Raw genomic sequence first — 20,012 nt, 5'->3', positions numbered from 1 at the left:
GCGTGTCTTGACAACTTGGCTGTCATTGAACAACCACCTCGGCAACCGGAAAGTTGATATTCGGAGATTTCTAGACTGGCCAAAATGGCTGCTTTTACTTTCGATTTGATCTTATCCGCTATAAATTTTAAATTATACTGGTGTATCGTTTTTTCGGACGTTTATTCTCTACTTCGGACGATCATCTTATCAATCGGAGACATTGTGAGTTCTACATTCCACCCTATCGATCATGACCCAGCTGATAGGAAACGACTACAGAACGCTTGCTGGTACATTTATGCAGGCATTGAAGACACTATCAGGCTACACGATGCACGATATCCCAAAGACAACCTTAGATACGATAGCTAGACCAGCTCTAGCAAAACCTACAGCCTCATTTTATAAGAGACCTTTGCCACCCAAATGCACTTCCTTCACTTCATCGAGGGGTAAGGAAATGTTCGCGAATGCTCTATTAGAGGGAAATATGGAAGCCTATTTCCCCCTAGCGAGTCAGTTCATCACACAAAACGAACCAGCATATTGTGGATTAGGCAGCCTCGTTATGATCCTGAATGCACTTGGCCAGGATCCAGGAAGGCGCTGGAAAGGTCCCTGGAGGTGGTATGAGCAGGAGGTGAGTGTGATTTATTATGTATCGCTCCTCTAACAATCATACAGATGCTCGATTGCTGTAGATCCCTGCAGAGCGTCGCAGAAACGGGTATTTCGCTCACAGAATTTACCTGTCTTGCACGCTGCAATGGATTGAAAGCAGACGTACAACCTGCTCCAATGGGTATCGATAAATTCAGAGAGGATGTCAAGCTCGCCTCTAGGAGTAGTGGTACTTTCATGGTTTTGTCTTACTCACGTAAAAGTCTCGGACAAACGGGTGACGGTCACTTTAGCCCCGTTGGCGGATACTCTGAAGCACATGACTCACTTTTACTTCTAGATGTCGCAAGATTCAAATATCCGAGCTATTGGACTTCAATTGAGGATGCATATGAGGCGACGCTTCCATTGGACAAAGTAACAGGTCAACCGCGAGGATATACACTCCTCTCCCCCGTGGAACCAAATGAGTATAGTAGCACTTCACCTTCAGTTACAACAATCAGTTTGAATAAGAGTACCTGGAAGTTGTTCCAAATCAAGATGAACAATGCGTTGAGGTCGCTATCAAGCATTACGTTGGAGAGTTTCCTGCAAGTTATTAGTGACGTTGTCGAGGATAAAGAGCTCACCGTTGTTGGCAAGCGCAGTAACGCCTCGGAAGACAGTTTGGCTGTCTTACTTGACGAGTTCCAGCAAACAAAGTTCGGAAAAGCTGTCAAAACTGAAGAAGCTATCAATGGTCTATTCGCAATGTCGCTATTTGCGCCAGATGGTCCATTCAACTTGAGTATCCCGAAATCGATCAAACCTGATTTCATAGATTATGTCGCATCAACGCTCTCGAAGAGTAGCTCATTAAATACGGAAATGGCTATACTACAACAGCAACTAAATGCTTTGGGCGATTGCTGCAAACTTGAATCTGAACTCAGCTGCGGCTGTGGGAATAAAAGTAGTTGCTCAACATAATATAGAGTCCAACTTATTTATTAGAGACAATTCGACATACCCTCAAAACTGTACTACAAACAATATTAATCAATCTATGCATTCTCATTCTATTTTGAATCAAATAACTACAATCCAATCGTCAGCAATGTCTGCTTCTTCTTTTGTTGTTTCTTGTTATTACTCTTATTCTCTTGGGTACTTGAAGGTGTGCTGCTCGACGATTGAGCCTGACCTTCGACGACTCTTTGCTGGTGCGGCTTGAATAGTTTCCTACGTTCAGCATTAGCTTTCATGACTGCATCTGAGGAAGGTAAAGCAGGGAAGTTGGCTGCACTCGACGCCGCTTGTCGACTAGCTGAAGCTGCACCTCCACTACTCCAACCTGTTGACGTGCGCGGCTGGGAGCTCCCCAAGCCGGGGAAATGGGAACTCGAAGTCGCACTTCCTGGAGGTACCTTCTGCGGCCGTTTGCTTGCACTCGCATCTCTCTCCCAAAGGGGAAGTGGTCGACTACTAGCTTTGGCAGCAGCTGATGAACCCAAAGTTGGGAAGTTGTCCGCACGTTGTGGTTGACTGCTACTTTGGGCAATCCTGTGATGTCCTTTATATTCTTTCCAGGCTATATCTAATTCTCGGCTCTTCTCTTCGTTGCCTAACAAAATGCTAACTTGGCTCACAATTGATGCTATGAGGTCAATGTTGTTCTTAAGAATAGATACCAAAGATTGTACCAAATCCTTTGCGGTTGATTCATTATTTTTATATGCTCTGATGCTGAATTTGAAAGCCTGCACTGAATTACTTGACTTGGTGAAGTTCATTACTTTGTCTATAACCATCGCATGCTGAGCAGCAATAGCTGGATCTACAGGTGCTGCATCATGAGCTGGTGTCGCAGGCGCTGAGGAAGCAGTAGACGATTGCCCTGATTGCGTTGGTTGGTTGGTAAGACGTCCACCAAAGGCAGCTCTTCTTCCACTACCAGTCGCTGATCTTGTTTGTTGTGGTTGGGCAGAATCGACTGGTTGTGACCAGTTTACTTCGAGCCGACTAACATCCCTCCTTTCCTTGTTGGTGAGATGGGCACCATGCTCTTCCACTTGATGGCCGCGCAAATCGATTTCGCTTCCAAAAACGACGAACTTTTTCTCAATACATCCTGGATGTGGACATGGATGGTGGTCCGAAATGAAATGTTTTTCGAGAGCAGGATAGTCTTTAAAGCTGGTAGGTGTTAGATGAAGGTTAGAGAGAAGTTGAGCACGTACTAAAGCATCCGGATACCAGCTTGCTTGCACAAGAAGCACTCCTCGTGGTGCTCACGCATATGTTTAAAGAGTTCATCTTCACTGTAAACTATTAACTGTTAGATAATACCACCTTTTTATATAATTTTGCGTACAGTGGTCTAAACAGAAATCGCATCCGGGGTGTGAATCTATAGCTGGCTGCACTTTTCTAGCCTTAGCGGAGTATGAAGGAAGTGGTGGAAGATGTCTAAGAAGTGAAGTATGGGAGAAGAACTTGTGTTCATGTGTAAACACTTTCTTGTGTCGAATACACAAATCGCTATATACACTGGTGAGAAATATTGCATAGCTTCACAGATTACCCACCAGAGAGTGCCTTTGTGAATATTTTTCGCATGTCCACGTAAATCCTGCCAACCAGCCGCAACATAATCACATTTGCTGCAATTGAATCTTAACATAGTAAGTAAAGTGCTTAGCATTGACTTGCTTTCACATCGTATGTTAAGTTTGGAATCATGTGGCCAACTTTGAATACCTTTATAATCATCATAAGCCATCGTAGCACTTTTAACAAATAGCACTTCTTCTTGTTCTTTCTATTGGGCGTTAAAACTGACCAGATTGAATGACGTTATGTGCTTACTTTACAGAACGTGCATTCGCGATTTTTGAAAAGTGCACGCATTCTGAGTGTACAGGTGTGACAAGTGCGATGTGAGCAAGGACCTAGTGCCCAGATCGACACGGTTTCTGCACAGATGAAGCAAATAGCTTGGTCTGTCTCTAAGGAAGGAACTTCGGCAGGTTTCACCAACCCAGGTGGTGGCATGGGCAAAGATACAGATTGGCCTTTACTGGAGTCTAGCGGTGGTGTAACCCCTTCACTGTCTGACGCTGTGGCTGGCGTCGTTGATGTCGTTGATATTGTGCCAGATGGATTGGATCCGGTTAAATTACCATTGAAGTTCCTGCGACCACCTCTTGGTCTAGGTTGCATCTTCGGATTGCTCATATTATGGCAATGTTGATGGAAGTTGGGAGTAAAGACGTAAACGGACTCAATTCGAGAGATGCAGAGCTGTGCTTCAAAGTAGAGTATAGAGAGATGCTACTCTGATGTGCAACACAATAGATCTCCGTCCAGCTCGACTTTCAGCAGAAACAGGGATTTCTTCAAAAGCTGTAGAGCGGGGCTGCAGCGTCGTAAATGCAGGTATAAATTGTGTATAAAATGTTATGGACAAATTAAATTCTTTAAATTTACAATTTTTATTTACTTTTAACTTGTTTTTCAAATTTGTTGTGAAGGCCGTTGAGAGCGACTTAAAATTCCTTCTTGACATTCAACTTTTGTGAGTAAAAGGGCAGCAAAAGTAGCGAAACTAAACAATTTTAGTGTTAGAATATGGCAGACTTACAACTCAACGAAGGCCTTATCGAGTCAAACTACGACGAAGTCGTCGACTCTTTCGACAACATGGACCTCAAGCCTGAACTTTTGAGAGGTATCTACGCTTACGGGTGAGTTTATATCGACTATACGCTGTATTTTACTCACACTGCACTCAGTTTCGAACGTCCTTCCGCTATCCAACAGCGTGCTATCATGCCAGTCGTAAAGCAGAACGATGTTATCGCCCAAGCTCAATCTGGTACCGGTAAGACCGCTACCTTCACCGTCTCTATCTTGCAAAGAATCGACACTTCAATCAAGGGTACACAAGCACTCATCGTCGCACCAACCCGTGAACTTGCTCAACAAATCCACAAGGTTGTCGTTGCTTTGGGTGACTACATGGGTGTCTCCTGTCACGCTTGTGTCGGTGGTACCAACGTTCGTGAAGACATGGCTAAGCTCCAAGACGGTGTCCACGTCGTCGTCGGTACCCCAGGTCGTGTTTACGATATGTTGAACAGAGGTGTTCTCAGCACCAACCACATGAAACTCTTCTGTCTTGACGAAGCTGATGAAATGTTGTCACGTGGTTTCAAGGAACAAATCTACGAAGTTTTCCAACTTCTCCCAGGTGAAACTCAAGTCGCACTCTTCTCAGCTACTATGCCAGCTGATGTTTTGGACGTCTCCAAGAAGTTCATGCGTGACCCAATTAGAATTCTCGTTAAGCGTGATGAATTGACCTTGGAAGGTATCAAGCAATTCTACATCAACGTCGACAAGGATGAGTGGAAGTTAGACACTTTAGCTGACTTGTACGAGACTGTCACCATCACCCAAGCTGTCATCTTCTGTAACTCACGTCGTCGTGTCGATTGGTTGACTGAGCAATTGTCCGCTAGAGACTTTACTGTCTCTGCTATGCACGGTGATATGGACCAAAACCAACGTGAAACTATCATGAAGGAATTCAGATCAGGTTCTTCAAGAGTTTTGATCACCACCGATTTGTTAGCTAGAGGTATTGACGTTCAACAAGTTTCACTTGTCATTAACTACGATTTACCTGCTTCACGTGAAAACTACATTCACAGAATCGGTAGAGGTGGTAGATTCGGTAGAAAGGGTGTTGCCATCAACTTTGTCACAGAAGATGATGTCAAGATGTTACGTGAAATTGAGCAATTCTACTCAACTCAAATTGATGAAATGCCATTGAACGTTGCTGACCTCATTTAAAATTGATTACAGTGTATTAGGTTAATATTTGGTTATTATGGTATTGAGTTTTTCTTACTAGATGCTCGATAATTGTAAATTTCTGCATTTCTTTTATTTTCTTAAAAAATATTGTGTTTGTGATATGTGAAAATTTTGATTGTTTATCTTATAAATGTAGCTTTTATAAAAGTCTATATTATCCTAAAACTACAATAATAAATATTCAATTTTCATAATTGATGGTGTTTTCGTCTAATCATCAGTAGTTGTTTATCCGAGATGCATCATGCTACTCTTTTATTTCTGTACACTCACTTTGAAAGTAAATGAGCAGATCAGTAACACGTAAAAGTGGCTGCGGACGATCACATGGGGTTAGCTGTGAGGAATTCACCGTCGTCATGCAGTCAGTACCATTTACTCGTGTGCTACAAGCTCTTATCTACTATAGTCACCGAGAAAAGATGGATAAGTCAGCAGATAACCACCAAAAAGCTCACATTATCAGAGAAAAACACATCAGATCCCTCGATTCGTTCTTCTACGCTTGCTCGCATAAATCAATAACGAGGTGGGTTCCACTGTTTGGCGTCACTTTCAGCCTAACAGATGCTAGCATCGTAACAAAAGGCACAAGCGAGAGAATCATCAATCTGATCTGTCAACAGCCCGATTTTAAGTGCGAGTTTGGTAAACATTGCGCCAAAAGTCTCCTCGCCGGGCAGAATTTACTAATACAATACCATTGCCCGTTATTTTCATTAGCATCATGCGTTGCACAAGTAGACACTAGTAAAGCTTATACGCAAGTCGTGTTCGTCAGCTATTACAACGAGTCTGACAGATCGAAGAAGTTGATTTCTTTCATAAGAACTGTCTGCGACGCATTGAGCATATCGTTGTAAGCCATTCGCATGACATTGTTTACTTAACTAAATCAGTATAGTTCTGCAACTGAGAAACCTTCGTCAACAAAATCTGACTCTATGTCTCAAGTGCTTTTCTGCGATTCAGATAGGTTCTTCCGTCATCTCAAGAGAAGAACTATAAACGTGGATTTGATAAAAACAATCATTTTTACCGAGGTATGACATTCACAAAGTCTGATCTAAACTGATCAATGACAAATTAGACTGAAGAACTCATCAAGGACTCTATGCTTGACAAGTTCAAATTAATAGTCAAATATCTACCACCCACGATTCAGTTTGTGTGGGTTCTGGATAGAAATTTTCGATCGTAACTCTTACATTAGCTCAGCGCATCCTTCACCATAGCACCAGCATATTTAGTGCAAGACGCTGAGAACTTTCTCAACACTCCACAGAGCTACATCAGAAGAATCCAGAAATTGCGTATCAGGGGTAAATTTTACTGTCTGTTACTCTGTACGATATTTATGAAAATTTTAGGTACACGAGAGTTCAAAATTAAGATGCCTGAAGATAGGCAAGAGATACTGCTCGAAATTTCTGCGGCATCTGTACACCAACAACTTGTTGTCTTTTGCAATAATTTCAAAACTGCTGAAAACGTGTTTGAGGGAGTCAAGAAGACTCAGCCAAAGGCGGCTATAGCCTACAACGCTTACGATAAAGATTTATACGAAATGGTAAGATCATTCTGTATTTGCGGAGGTCATACTCTGACTAACTAGTTTGATCGAGGTGATCTTCGCATCCTCATTGGTTGTGAGAATATAGCTCCATGTGAATCTATTCAGAGGTGCAAACTGCTCGTGAGTATATTACCACATATGCAATGTTACTCATTCAGTTTAGATCAACTACAACCAGCCATTACATGAGAGAGAGTATATTGTACAGTGAGTCACCTTTTTAAAGCTATACTAGCACCACGGATAACACCACTAGATGTGGTAGACCGCTAAACTCAACCCATAAAGCCGTCGTTGTCACACTGACATCAGAATTCGAGGAGATGTCATTGGAATATACCAATAATAGGTGTAAAGAGATACGTACAATCCCATTCAATATATGTTAGTAGATTATCGCGTCATCTCGTTATCAGCTAACGAAGAAGACAGCTGAACTTGCATCAAAGGCATGAGCAATATCGAATTGCATAATATAATCGTAATACTTGATGATACTGTATTTTCTAAAGCCTTTAAGTTATTTTTTTATTTTTGATAATGTAAACGATACGCGTCGCGACCGCGTTGTTGAGTTTATACGATCAAGAAAATGAGCTTAGCACCGTCTGTGGGTAGGAATACAGATTAGATATCGACAACTAACCAATTAAAGGATCATATATCAACACTCTGGTGCCATTCTGAGGGGTTAGCCAGATTGCTCTATTCTCCAGACGGTAATAAGCTATATACAGCGGGAAATGATTCAATGTTGAGAGCATTCAGTTTGAATCCTGACAAGTCACTTGGAGAATCTCAGGTTATTGACGCACACACTGATTCTATACAATCAATACAACATACTAAAGACGTCTTGATAACAGCTTGCGAAGATGGTTGCGTCAGGAGTTTCGATTTATCAGACAACAGCTTCAAGGAGTTGGTAGTCAAGTCTGCATTGGCAGCTAGATGGATTGGAGTTGAGAATGTCAGGGGGAAAGCGAGAAGAATAGCATTAGCATCTGATGAGCTTATCGTAAAGGTTGTCGATTTGAACGACCACCTGAGAGTTAGTTTATTACAAGGACATACAAAGTCTGTTAGAAGCGCGACTTGGTCACCATTAGGAGGCGTTTTAGCTACATCGAGTTGCGATGGTTCAATTAAGATATGGAAAGAGAAGAACAGTCAGTTTGAATGCATAAAGACCATCGATGGTATTATCAAAGCTGACGACCCTGAGTGAGTGCACAATTGTAGCGTTTACGCGTCTTCAGGAGATTTCTAACGCCTTATTTAGATCTGAGTATGGTGTGGCCGCTAATTGGCATCCGTCTGGTAAATTTATTGTATGTACTACACGTACACATGATATTGCCATAATAGATACCGAAAATTACAAGAAAATCGGTTCACTTTCACAGGATGGACATACCTCAGATGTAGCTGAGTTGAGTTGGTCGCCTAATGGAAGGTACCTCGCAAGTTCGGGTAAAGATGGCTATTTGATCATCTGGTCAATTGATGATAGAAGACCAATATCGAAGACAAAATGTGATGCACTCATAACATCCATCAGTTGGCATCCTACAGAGAACGTCTTAGCATTCATCGATACTTCCGCATCAGCAAGTAGATGGCTGAAACCTATCCCAGAAGCTGCTGAATCGCCTTGTCTTGGTAAAATATTATACGCTGATGAAACAATGGCAATGCAGCAACAACCTAGCGAAGAAATTGATGCTAGCAAAGATGATGACCTTATTCTCAAGGAATTGGAAGGAGATGATGGAGAAGATCTTGACGATTTTGCCATCGATGATGATGAACCGCTCGATAAAGTGGTAGATAAACCAAGACCTGGCGCAACGGTACAATTTGATCCAGGTCAACGTCCATTCCAACCTGGTAGTACACCTCAGCGACTCGATCGTCGTTATTTGGCATTCAACATGTTGGGTGTTATACACTCTGTTGATCAAGATACCCACAATTTAGTCACCGTCGAATTCCATGATAAGAGCGCCAGACGTGGTTACAGTTTCCAAGATCATTTCAAGAGTTCTCTTTGTGCCCTTGGTGAGGAAGGTGCCTTGTACGCTTCTACGGGTAACACATCAATGATAGTATATAAGCCATTTGACAGTTGGTCATCTCAACAAGATTGGAGCACTCGCTTACCTGATGGTGAATCAGCATCTATTCTCGCTTGTGGTTCAAAATTTGTCGTCGTTTCTACAAGCAAAAACTATTTACGCTTCTTTACTACATCTGGTATACAGAGATATGTTATAAATTACGGTAAGGATGTTGTCACAGCCAGTGCTGGTAAACAATACTTTGTTGCTGTTTCTAGATCATCAGGTGGCGCTAGCAATGGTTATCAGAATCTTGTTTATGACGTTATTGATCTGTCTACTTTTGAATATGTTCAAAGTGGTACTGTTCCTTTAGCAAAAGGCGTCGAAATTACTTGGTTGGGATTCTCTTCTGATATTGACGTAAGTGTTTTAGTATTTTTTTACTGTTAGGCTCAAATAGCGATAAGGTTCCCGTTATGTACGACTCTAACGGCTTGTTATCCATACTTGACAAGTTTGCCACTCCAATGCAAGCGCGTTGGGTGCCTTTGTTAGATACAAACACACTGGAGCGTCGTCAAGATAAAGATGAGAGATATTGGCCAGTGGGTGTAACTAATACCCAATTGATGTGTATTATATTGAAGGTAAGGGTATTTCAATAGTGGTCGTTTCATTTAGCTTATACTTCATAGGGTTCAGAACAATATCCATACTTCCCTAGACCACTTATTTCTGAATTGGATATAAAGATACCACTGTTGGGAATGGATAGCCAACAAGGACAATTAGAAGAGAGCGTAATGAGAGACAGCTTATTGTTGAATCACGCTAGAGACAGTAATGAAGAGGATGAGTTCGAGGAAGAAATCAAGCAGCATGAAATACAGATAGACAAGGGTATACTTCAACTCATTAACACTGCCTGCAAAGCAGATAAACTGCAGCGTGCATTAGATGCAGCAGCAATGTTAAATCAATTCACTTCGATAGACGCTGCTATGAAAATTGCCGCTTTCTTCCATTTACCTAGTTTACAAGATAGAATATACCTCCTCAAAGAGGACAAAATTAGCCAGCGGGAGAGAAAGCAGAACACTAAGAAAATTAGTTATAAAGACAGAGTTATGAGCAGACCATTGTCTACTATGCCAATATCACAAACCAACCAAAATAGCAATACAGCACCTGCATTTCCAGCAAGGAAACCACACATGAGGAGAAGGTTTGATGCGCCAGTTGAAGATGTAGATATGGATAGTATTGCCAACGAAACTCAGGAAGTAGTCGATGTGGGAAATAGCGTTGTTGATGATGATGAACCTATTGCATTCAGTGATGACGATGATGTCGACGTTGAAGCTAATGCAGAATCGTCCTCATCAAATAAACGTAAAGTTGACGCTATTGACGATTCACAGATGACTTTCTCTCCTCCCGAAAGCAGCAAAATTAGACTGTCTAATGAAGCCCTCCCTCCACCTCCTATTCCTGGTATGGCATCACAGCAGCCATCAATGCAAGCTAATCCATTCGCTAAATCCGCCAATCCATTTGCTAAAGCTCCGACAGATAATAGCACAACATTGAAAAAGGGCAGTATACACCAATCTGATTCCTTCTTCGAGAGAGCCGATAAACCTATGAACAAGAAGAAAGCAGCAAGCAAGAAGCAATCATCCCTTTTAGGCCACTTCAAGAAGCCTGAAGAGGGTGGTCTTCACGAACGAGATGAGAATAGTGCAATTGATAGTGAAGAACCAAGGGAGAAAACGTCGACTAGAGAAAAACTGGAGAAATTCCGGGCCAAAAACCATACCGCATCCCAGGATCAAGAATCAGAACAAGTTGAACCAATTGAACAAGTCGAGTGAATTTAAATAGCCCAGTCTATGTATTATAATATAAATAAGTAAAATACAATAATATCTGCATATTAATCTAAACGTTTAAAATCTTTTTTGCTTTTTGCTCCTGTTCTTGTTTCCACTAACAGTCTTTGGAAGGTTGGCAACATCTTCGTCCATATCCATATCGTCTCTTGATGAGTGTTTGCCTTTGCGTTTCTTTTGTTGGGATTCGCGAAGTTCTACAGCTGCAATACGTGATGCTTCATTTACGCGTTCTACTAAGAGAGGTACGGCTTGTTTGTCATGAGGGAACTCCTCCATTTTAACGTTGATTGCTTTTTCAATACGTTGGAGTAATTCCACATCGTATTGTGTTACTAATGTGATTGCCTTACCACTTCTACCAGCTCTAGCTGTTCTACCTACTCTATGGATGTAATCTTTGGAGTTGGATGGCGTATCGTAGTTAACGACGTAGTCTACACTTGGAATATCCAATCCACGGCTAGCTACATCAGTGGCGACGAGAATGTTTCTACCACCAGCTTTGAACTTGTTGAGAGCACCGAGACGTGATGATTGACTGAGTTGTCCATGTAATGGGATAGCTGGGAAACCTAAGTTACGAAGAATGATCGATATGCGCTGAGCATCAACAACAGTTCTGGTGAAGATGATCATTGAATGACCAGCAACTTCGTTAGCGAGGTAAACTAAGTAACTATCTTTCATCTTGAATGGGAAGAAAAGGTAATGCTGCAACAAAGTAGAGACTGTTTGATATTTGTCACTCACTTCAACTTTAACTGGATTTGAGAGTGATGCTCTTTGTAATTTCGCAACTTTAGTTGTCATAGTAGCCGAAAACAACATTGTAGTTCTCTCTTTTGGTAGTATTTTCAACAATTTGTCTATAATTGGACCGAAATCCATATCCAACAATCTATCAGCTTCATCCATAACGAGGAACTTTATATTACGAAGGGAGAAACCCTTTGTGTTCTCCAAATGATCATGTAATCTACCAGGTGTTGCGACAATAATGTGAGGTTTTTTTGAGAGAGCTATGGACTGGGTCATCATATCCATACCACCGACGATAGTAGCAGTACGTAAACCGATGTTAGAACCAAGAGCTTCGAATTGTTCAGAGATCTGATAAGCCAATTCTCTATAGAGGGTGTGAGTGTGTGTCTTCTCTCTTCAAATCGAACGTACCTCGTTGGTGCAAGAACACAACAGAAGTATGGAGCAGGATTGTCATACAATAATTGTATAACTGGGAGTGCAAAAGCAGCAGTTTTTCCACTACCAGTCTGGGCCAATCCTATAATATCCCGCGATTGGAGTGAGTATGGGATAGATTGCTGCTGGATTTCTGTCGGTTGTTTGTATCCCAGGCGTTCACAATTTTTTACTAAATCGTCGATTAAATTCAAATCTTTGAAACTGACTTCTGCCATATCTTCTTCGTTGTTGACAGTCAAGAGTGAAATGACGAATTTCTACACAGTCAGCCAGTATAGGCCCAAGGCAGAGAAATCCCCGCCATTAGTTTATTATAGTGGGAGTAAACCACCGAGTTCTATTAAGGGTGCAACTCATCTCTCACTCTATGACTACAACAATAGAAAATTAGAGAAGAAACAAGAAAAGCAGCCCTGGAGTGCGCTGTTTAATGACAAGAAAGAAAAGAAAAGCCCACAATTGCTAGAACTCAGAGGGTTGATTAATCAAGGAAATCTATGCTTCGCTAATGCGATATTTCAATCTTTGGTATTCTGTCAGCCATTTTATCAACTATTCATACAACTAGGTAGAGAACTACCCTTTAGTTTTAACAAAACCCCCCTCCTAGACGCTACCATCATGTTTTTGAACGAATTTAGAGTCCTGGATGATGACGATATCCAACTGCAGACAGGAGAACCTTTCACACCAACTAGCATTTACGACGCAATGAAGACCTACAATAGATTTTCTCAGATACAGGTTCGTTTTTACAGTAATTATCCCAAATACTTGCTCACGTTCATTTAGCTTGGTCAACAAGAAGACGCAGAAGAATTCTTAGGATTCTTCCTTGACACACTTCATGAAGAATTATTGAGTATATCCCCACGTCTTAAGCCACGGACTGGCACAACACTTCATGAATGGTTCGATGGACTCCTTCCGACTGATCAACCTGCTCAAGCTGATGATGGATGGCTTGAAGTTGGACACAAGAATAAGACACTCTCTACAAAATCTACAAACACTCAGGAATCACCACTAACGAAGATGTTCGGTGGTAAATTTAGAAGTGTTTTGAAGACCCCTGGACAGAAGGATTCAATCACACTAGAACCATTCCAACCATTACAGCTAGACATCCAACCAGACAATATTCACACTATAGAAGACGCTTTAATCAATCTTGCTCAACCTGAAACAATACATGGTGTACATTCATCAAGTAAACAAGGTCCAGTAGACGCAAGAAAACAAGTTACGATAGATACATGTCCACCAATCCTCATCATTCACTTGAAGAGATTCCTTTATGACTCCATAGGTGGTGTACTTAAAAGCAACAAGAAGATCGGATATAAATCAACTCTTAACATTCCAAATGAGATTATTTCACCTTCAAAAAGGCCTGCGGAAGGTCTTAATTATAGACTTTTTGCTGTTGTCTATCATCATGGTCAAAGTTCAGGTTCTGGTCACTACACAATTGACGTTTTACGTCAAAATCATAAACAATGGGTGCATATTGATGATATCGTTATGGATCTATTGGATGAAAAGGATGTTGTTATTACCCATAATAGCAAACAAAATAACAACTATGATGATAAAGTTGCCTATCTGCTATTATATTCCAAGATTTAATTTAAGATAGCTTATTTTTCTTACTTTATGCATAGAATTATTATACACTAAAAATTAAATACACATATTCAAAACATAATACGTTCGCCTTGTTTAGGACGATAAAATTTTACACCTAAATCTTCTGTAGATGAATTACTATGTAATTCTCTCATAATAGTTTCAGAAACAACGTCGCATCCCAACATTGGATCTTCTTTTACATGTGTTATTGCTATAACCAATCCGTCCAGTGGCTTTTCAGTTGTGTGTTGAAAAAAACCGAATCCTTTATTGTATCCAATCCTAAGTGCGTGATTTAAGCCGCCGAATAAGGCTTTCCTAACTGCTTGACTAGCTTGATTAGCTTGTGATAATGGTACAGAACCATTCTCGTCATCCTCGACGCTATCTTGGGACACAGATTGTGTCTCATCTTTCATTTTACTCTCATTGATATATTCGTCTATACTGAACTCTGTAGCATTTACATTTTTAAGTTCTTCGACTGGTAGTTGTTTGAATTTTTCAACTATTATAGCTAATGTTTCCAACTCATCGATGAGTAGATCTGGTTTAAAATGACCAAAGAGGAGGTTGTTCGGTCGATTGTTCATGTAGCTACATTCAATCCAAATCCACCTCAGTTCACCTAAAACAAAACGCTTAGCTGCTTCAATCCAGACTGGCTTGTTGCGTGGAAGTGTGCTAATAGCATCTGGTTCCACATCACCCCAAAACAAGAAGCTTCTGTTCTTCTCTTGATGCTCAAATTCAATGAAGTAGGCTATACTATCATACACTTCATTTGGATCTTTCTCAACTTGCAAATAAGCATGAGTGCGAGCATCAGGTACAAGACCAATTGTACCGTGGCTAATAGGAAATGGAGTGCATTTAAATGTGACTGCAGGCGTCAGTACATCGAACTTGGCAAATGGTTCAACTTGTGTAAATTGCAAACGTTCGACGAGACCGCCGGCTTTTGACCAACTTGCTAATGCAGGCCATAGAAGACCGCCAAAAGCAAGTTCCACACCTTTGAGTGTCTTCTCGAAACCGATTAGACTTTTGTATGAGCCGAACTTTTGAGAACTATTGATAATCAATCCCGCGAGATGATCCAAGTGGGGATGTGTAATAAGATAGGACGTTATTGAGGAGAATATTCTAGAGGCTAATCTATATCCGTCGACATCTTGTCGCGTGTCTGCTTTTGTCGTTGTGGGGGGATAAGCCGAGCTAGCGGAACAACTTTCGTCTGGAAGACTATTCCGCAGATCGTCTAACATTTCCGGATTAGCTTGTATGGCTTTTGACAATGCACCAATTCCAGAACCTATACTAAAATTAATAGGAGAAATGTGTATGAAGAAGACAGACCAGCGTCTATAGCTATACTACCACTATCCCATGTCTCGTGGTATGATTTGAATATATATCTAAGCATGAATCAGATTGATTCGACTGATTAGTAGATTATGTCACACACGATGTTAGATTGGATTCATCTGGTCCACCACTGTAGAACGTTTGTTAGCTGCCTACTACTAAATAAACGGACACTAACCCCGTTCCTACACAAATCATATCAAAATGTGGGCCATCGTATGTCATACTTGGTGGTAGAATACAACCAAGATTCCAAAATATCACATGGCTGGCTACAGCAAAAAAATATCCCCAATCGATCTGCCATCCAGTCGGGATGATCTGAGTATCTCTGGTGACAGTATTAGCGAGGATGACGCTCCGTCTGGGTCAGCTGGTATCAGCAGACTGTCCAAGTTTATCAACTGGAAACGACAATCACCCCGTAAAGAAACAAAATCGACTGACGAGAGGGTCTACAATGATAAATTAGAAGAAGAAGCACGCGTTGAACGCGACAGATCAAAGTTTGAAGCTCGTGTCATACTCAATATCGAATCTGCGATGTATGATACCCATCAGCTTATACATACCCAGAATGAGAGTCTAGAGTCACGGATGAAGGAGGTTGAGCATAAGAATAAATTCCTAGCAAAGCACCTCCTCGAGACTGACAGCAGGCTTGCTGAGCAAACAGAAAAGATACGCGTCTTAGAACAGACCAACAAAGATCTCAGCACGCGTAATAAACAATTCGAGGATAGACTGACCAGTCCAGACGACAGCCAACAAGAGTTACAAGAGTTGCGCACTGTCGTCGGAAAACTCCAATCTGATTTGAAGGGACTCTCAGTCTTAGCCTTGGAGAGGATACAAGGGTTAGAGAAAACGGTCGAAAAAGGCGAAGTATCGCATCACAAGAAGAATAGTAGCAGTCTGTCAAGCGTGAGGGACGAGAACACACCAACGGTAAAATCACCAACTGTGAAGTCACCAACTAAACAGCAAGCGGTGAAGAGATCTCCAGGGTCTCCCGTTAAGCAGTCGCCAGCGATAAAGGCCAGAGCCAAGCAATTCACATAGGTCAATGTACTAATAGATGAGTTGAGCAAATAAATTATTAACTTAATTATTACATTCTATGCATCCGGTAAACCTTCCATGATTACTGGTTTTGGTGGTGTTCTTCTACGTTGGCGTTGTTTGCTAATCCAGGTGACATTCTCAAGGATGTACTCGATACACCTCTCGGTCCTCACTTTAAGATCTTGAGCTACACTACGTCTTGTGTAGTCGAGTGTGAATCTGAAGCTGAGCCATGTATAGAGTACTAGTGATCTATGTAGACTCTCAAGTGAGTTGAGTGTATCTGGTGATAGCGGCTTCTTATATGCAGGATTTCCGATTACTTTTTCAACATCCTTGAGCTCCTTGAGACCGAGTCCCTCCAGTGACTTTATGGGTTCAATCGTCTCACCGCTTGCCTGTGCATCAATAAATCTACACAATGCAGCAACAACGTTCGCATCACGTGTATTACATGGCGCCATTGCAAATCTATATGCATCATCTATCGGTAACTGCGAGAGTGGTTCGTTAGCTATGGCAGCCATTTGCAGAAGATTTTGATTTGAAGTGACGAAATAGTTGTTAGAGACTCGCAATAAACCAGTCAGCGTTTTTATCAGATCACCTAGTGATGCCCGAGAAGGCATGAGGTTGTTCAAATCTTTCAAAGCATCAGTCGATATACCGATAGCAGCCTTGTTGATAGTTGGTATCTTGGCGCTAATTGCTCTTTCTAAGATTTGCAAATCCATTGGATTAAGAGTGGTAGCTACACCGGATTGATCATCTTCGTCTTCAACCTTGGCATTATTTGTCTCTATGATATTTTCTTTCTCATTTACTCCATAGCGACCAGCACGTCCTGCAATTTGCTTCATTTGTGATATAGACAGAGGTACTTCCTTAACCCCATTCCATTTGTGCACTGTCTCGAAGACGACACGGCGGATTTTCCTAAGTGGATTGTCAGAGGATGTTATGAGATTGAAGTTTCACCTACAAATTCAGACCCATTCCGATGGCGTCTGAAGCTACCATAACATCGTAGCCGCTATCCTTGTCATTGAAGAGCTTCGCTTGTTCTGCTCGAGTTTCAGGTGGAAGACCACCATACGCGACTGCGCAACGGAGGCCAGTTGCATCCTCAATCTTCCTCTTAAGAGCCCATATACCACTTCTACTGAACGTGACAACACAATCTCCCTTTCTAACATTCTTGAGTGTGCTTAATGGTTTACCGATTCGCAATTCAGTCAGACGTTTATAGCGATTAACGATAATCTCATCACCAGTCTCTTTTGCAATTCGTTCTAGCAACTCAACGACGGTTTCTTCACCACATATGTGGAGTTCTTTAGCTCTCATGCCCAACACGGCAGCTGTCCAAGCTGGGCCTCTTGAATCGTCGGCTATCAACTGAATTTCATCGATAACACCAACATCAATTTCATGTTCGAGTGGAACCATTTCAACTGTACAACTCTTAAGGCCTGACTCTGGATCAACTATGCGAACCTCCTCGCCAGTGTATAAATTGCATGTTTTTGGCGGACCTGGTGGAAGGGGTTTTCCATCTGTACCAATACCTGGACTAATGGTGCCTTGATTCAGACGGAGGAATATTTCGTGAGCCAGCAACCTCAATGGACCGGCATAGATACCAGTTTTGGCTCTAGATAGCGCCAATAACGCACTATGAGTCTTTCCACTGTTCGTTGGACCAACATGTAATATCAATTTCCTGCGCATAGTCCGCGCCTTCGAGTATTTAAGTGATGGCTGTCGGAAATCTGTGATAGCATCAACAGAGGCAATGTTTTGACTGATTAAACGTTGCTGTATTGTTCTCTCGATGATTTTATTACGGGACACGCTCTCTGTTACAGCCCCCATATCAAACTTCCATCCAAGTTCTTCCATTTCCCGCAAAGAACGTGAGCTGAACTGCTGTTTGACATCTTCCCGAAACTGTTTGAGCTTCCGCCTAGCTGTTGATTGCGTCAGGCCAAAATTTGTGAGGAGTTGTACTGCATCATGGGATTTGCAATAGTCGTTCAAAACGTAGTCAATCCTAGCTTTGAAATTTAAACTGGGAGATTTATCCTTGAGCGTCGATTGTAATTTACTCCTTAAATTAGCATGGCTAGGTCGAAATAAAGCCCTTGCAGTTTGTTGCATATACTGGTGGTATTGATGAGAGAATGTACTTGATGTATTTAATATATTATTTTATATAATTTATATCTTTATTACACAAAACCCCTTTATATTCTACATCCATTAGCTAACGACTAACAAACAATGAAGAGACTCATTAACAAATACGATAACGCAAGGCCGACGATTCTTGCACTCCCGAATGAATTGCTTATGATGGTTGCTGAATTATCCCCTAGAATCTCCTTAACTTGCCGACGCTGCTATCATCTCGGGAGCAGATATCAGCCAGTGATAACGGCAATATCTGGACCGAATGCACCATCTTTTGATAAGCATAACACAAAGAAAGTACATCACGCTACCCTCAAGCGATTTAATAGATATCTCGATGATATAATATTCAATGACGCCAAATCTCAGCTGATAACACAAGTCAAGTATAAGCATAATGGCTTCACATTCGATGTAGAAAGCAGCACGATTAGTAAAATCAGAAGTCTACCCAATTTATCCAAATTTGTTTACCAAACTGACTACCTTGATGCTGGAATTATCAATAATTTCTGGAACTTCACTAAACTTGAACAGTTGAATATCAAATTGTATGATAAACCGTATAATCTTAACAGGGATATCACAAGATTAATGCAGATACCAACATTGAACATAGTAGCCTTTGATTTTCCATGCACGTCTTACAGTAATAACAGTCTGTACGGCTTCGTCGCAGAACTTGAAGATCTTAGCGCATATATACCAATCCGGGAGGATTTCAAACTAGTTGTTAACTTCTGCCATACCACTAGCTGTCGTCATTTCGGTTGCAATTACGAGATGAGTAATTTCACCGTGGTTTTCACTAAATGTACAATATGCAGGAATCACTTTGTTTACGCTACAAACAACAATGATGTTTATTCGACTCTAGCTAAAGCATATGGATGGCCTAATAACAAACATTTCATCAAGCAAAAACTTAAAGAGCGACATGAGTTCTGATCTTCTTGTAAAAATTATGTAAAATATTTTTATAAATCATACTTGTCAAAGTGATTCTATCGAAAAAGAAATAAAAGCAAAAAGAAAGGGCTCGACAGGGATTTGAACCCTGGACCTCTCGCAAGCTGGTAACCCAAAGCGAGAATCATACCCCTAGACCATCGAGCCGATATTAAAACTGACGCTGTACTGCTCCAATATCGTAATTAGTTAGAGGTTCCCGAAAAACACATGTAAAATTTTCACTATTTAAGTCACGCGGAGTCGCGTGTTCAAGGCTTAATATGTGTACACACTACACTACCAAAAAGTGCTCAAACTGCCCAGAAAATGAGAGTGAGGGACATACAGCACTCGAGGGGGACAAATGTCCAATTAAAAAGTCCTATTTAGAGTCCATTGCACAACAGAATCGCGAAAAGAAAGAGTTGTTGCTAGGTATGAGTTGGGGGGCAAGAGGTGGTAATTCAAGTGGTTCAGATCCTGCCCAGAGATCACTTGAATGAATAGCGATAATCTACAAATAATATCATACAATGTCCAAAAATCACATACTGTCATGGAATCCATAATAAATAACCCAATCACACATAACGTCCA

At 41.2% G+C, this 20,012-nt stretch overlaps 11 protein-coding genes and 1 non-coding gene across 12 annotated transcripts; 7 read left to right on the top strand and 5 right to left on the bottom strand.

The window, feature by feature from the left end:
• Nucleotides 1-261: 261 nt before the first annotated feature.
• On the bottom strand, nucleotides 262-3,853 carry WALSEDRAFT_34261 (hypothetical protein). Its single transcript, XM_006960766.1, has 6 exons — nucleotides 3,454-3,853; nucleotides 3,174-3,406; nucleotides 2,960-3,126; nucleotides 2,826-2,913; nucleotides 665-2,781; nucleotides 262-620 (listed from the first exon to the last, which is right to left on the bottom strand). Exons 1-5 carry the CDS (start codon nucleotides 3,820-3,822, stop codon nucleotides 1,683-1,685), a joined length of 1,956 nt encoding a protein of 651 aa, XP_006960828.1. The 5' UTR covers nucleotides 3,823-3,853; the 3' UTR covers nucleotides 262-620; nucleotides 665-1,682.
• Nucleotides 266-1,179, top strand: WALSEDRAFT_7313 (Phytochelatin-domain-containing protein; the record flags this gene model as incomplete). The annotated part of the gene is made up of 2 exons (XM_006960767.1): nucleotides 266-622; nucleotides 667-1,179. Coding segments are annotated over 2 exons (870 nt in total), but the record flags the coding sequence as incomplete, so codon positions are not given.
• A 353-nt stretch (nucleotides 3,854-4,206) lies between the features above and the next one.
• WALSEDRAFT_34260 (DEAD-domain-containing protein) lies at nucleotides 4,207-5,539 on the top strand. The gene is made up of 2 exons (XM_006960765.1): nucleotides 4,207-4,331; nucleotides 4,380-5,539. The coding sequence occupies exons 1-2, from the start codon at nucleotides 4,216-4,218 to the stop codon at nucleotides 5,443-5,445; spliced, it is 1,182 nt and encodes a 393-aa protein (XP_006960827.1). The 5' UTR covers nucleotides 4,207-4,215; the 3' UTR covers nucleotides 5,446-5,539.
• Nucleotides 5,540-5,753: 214 nt separating this feature from the next.
• On the top strand, nucleotides 5,754-7,500 carry WALSEDRAFT_66649 (hypothetical protein; the record flags this gene model as incomplete). The annotated part of the gene is made up of 11 exons (XM_006960764.1): nucleotides 5,754-5,833; nucleotides 5,879-5,998; nucleotides 6,044-6,328; nucleotides 6,374-6,512; nucleotides 6,560-6,639; nucleotides 6,688-6,791; nucleotides 6,840-7,039; nucleotides 7,085-7,165; nucleotides 7,209-7,252; nucleotides 7,302-7,429; nucleotides 7,478-7,500. 11 exons carry the CDS (start codon nucleotides 5,754-5,756, stop codon nucleotides 7,498-7,500), a joined length of 1,284 nt encoding a protein of 427 aa, XP_006960826.1.
• Nucleotides 7,501-7,637: 137 nt separating this feature from the next.
• On the top strand, nucleotides 7,638-12,429 carry WALSEDRAFT_70850 (WD40 repeat-like protein; the record flags this gene model as incomplete). The annotated part of the gene is made up of 6 exons (XM_006960763.1): nucleotides 7,638-7,655; nucleotides 7,701-8,269; nucleotides 8,328-9,528; nucleotides 9,576-9,755; nucleotides 9,804-12,129; nucleotides 12,177-12,429. The coding sequence occupies 5 exons, from the start codon at nucleotides 7,638-7,640 to the stop codon at nucleotides 10,980-10,982; spliced, it is 3,147 nt and encodes a 1,048-aa protein (XP_006960825.1). The 3' UTR covers nucleotides 10,983-12,129; nucleotides 12,177-12,429.
• Nucleotides 9,814-12,443, bottom strand: WALSEDRAFT_41766 (DEAD-domain-containing protein). Its single transcript, XM_006960762.1, has 2 exons — nucleotides 12,177-12,443; nucleotides 9,814-12,129 (listed from the first exon to the last, which is right to left on the bottom strand). Exons 1-2 carry the CDS (start codon nucleotides 12,419-12,421, stop codon nucleotides 11,058-11,060), a joined length of 1,317 nt encoding a protein of 438 aa, XP_006960824.1. The 5' UTR covers nucleotides 12,422-12,443; the 3' UTR covers nucleotides 9,814-11,057.
• Nucleotides 12,444-12,452: 9 nt separating this feature from the next.
• WALSEDRAFT_41763 (cysteine proteinase) lies at nucleotides 12,453-15,326 on the top strand (the record flags this gene model as incomplete). The annotated part of the gene is made up of 2 exons (XM_006960760.1): nucleotides 12,453-12,950; nucleotides 12,999-15,326. 2 exons carry the CDS (start codon nucleotides 12,453-12,455, stop codon nucleotides 13,833-13,835), a joined length of 1,335 nt encoding a protein of 444 aa, XP_006960822.1. The 3' UTR covers nucleotides 13,836-15,326.
• Nucleotides 13,886-15,154, bottom strand: WALSEDRAFT_34258 (hypothetical protein). The gene has a single exon (XM_006960761.1). The coding sequence runs from the start codon at nucleotides 15,104-15,106 to the stop codon at nucleotides 13,904-13,906; it is 1,203 nt and encodes a 400-aa protein (XP_006960823.1). The 5' UTR covers nucleotides 15,107-15,154; the 3' UTR covers nucleotides 13,886-13,903.
• A 127-nt stretch (nucleotides 15,327-15,453) lies between the features above and the next one.
• WALSEDRAFT_70846 (hypothetical protein) lies at nucleotides 15,454-18,595 on the top strand. The gene is made up of 3 exons (XM_006960758.1): nucleotides 15,454-17,205; nucleotides 17,253-17,798; nucleotides 17,821-18,595. The coding sequence occupies exon 1, from the start codon at nucleotides 15,471-15,473 to the stop codon at nucleotides 16,266-16,268; it is 798 nt and encodes a 265-aa protein (XP_006960820.1). The 5' UTR covers nucleotides 15,454-15,470; the 3' UTR covers nucleotides 16,269-17,205; nucleotides 17,253-17,798; nucleotides 17,821-18,595.
• On the bottom strand, nucleotides 16,325-18,146 carry WALSEDRAFT_23029 (P-loop containing nucleoside triphosphate hydrolase protein; the record flags this gene model as incomplete). The annotated part of the gene is made up of 2 exons (XM_006960759.1): nucleotides 16,325-17,207; nucleotides 17,254-18,146. 2 exons carry the CDS (start codon nucleotides 18,144-18,146, stop codon nucleotides 16,325-16,327), a joined length of 1,776 nt encoding a protein of 591 aa, XP_006960821.1.
• On the top strand, nucleotides 18,555-20,012 carry WALSEDRAFT_70844 (hypothetical protein; the record flags this gene model as incomplete). Its single annotated transcript, XM_006960757.1, has 2 exons — nucleotides 18,555-19,251; nucleotides 19,740-20,012. 2 exons carry the CDS (start codon nucleotides 18,555-18,557, stop codon nucleotides 19,916-19,918), a joined length of 876 nt encoding a protein of 291 aa, XP_006960819.1. The 3' UTR covers nucleotides 19,919-20,012.
• On the bottom strand, nucleotides 19,500-19,580 carry WALSEDRAFT_t107. The gene has a single exon. It is a non-coding gene; the product is annotated as a tRNA-Pro (tRNA).

This window comes from Wallemia mellicola, assembly GCF_000263375.1.
Source record: "Wallemia mellicola CBS 633.66 unplaced genomic scaffold WALSEscaffold_36, whole genome shotgun sequence".
NCBI classification, from domain to species: Eukaryota; Fungi; Basidiomycota; class Wallemiomycetes; order Wallemiales; family Wallemiaceae; genus Wallemia; species Wallemia mellicola.
The sequence above is the reverse complement of the archived record's forward strand: the minus strand, read 5'-3'. Positions and strand labels throughout refer to the sequence as shown.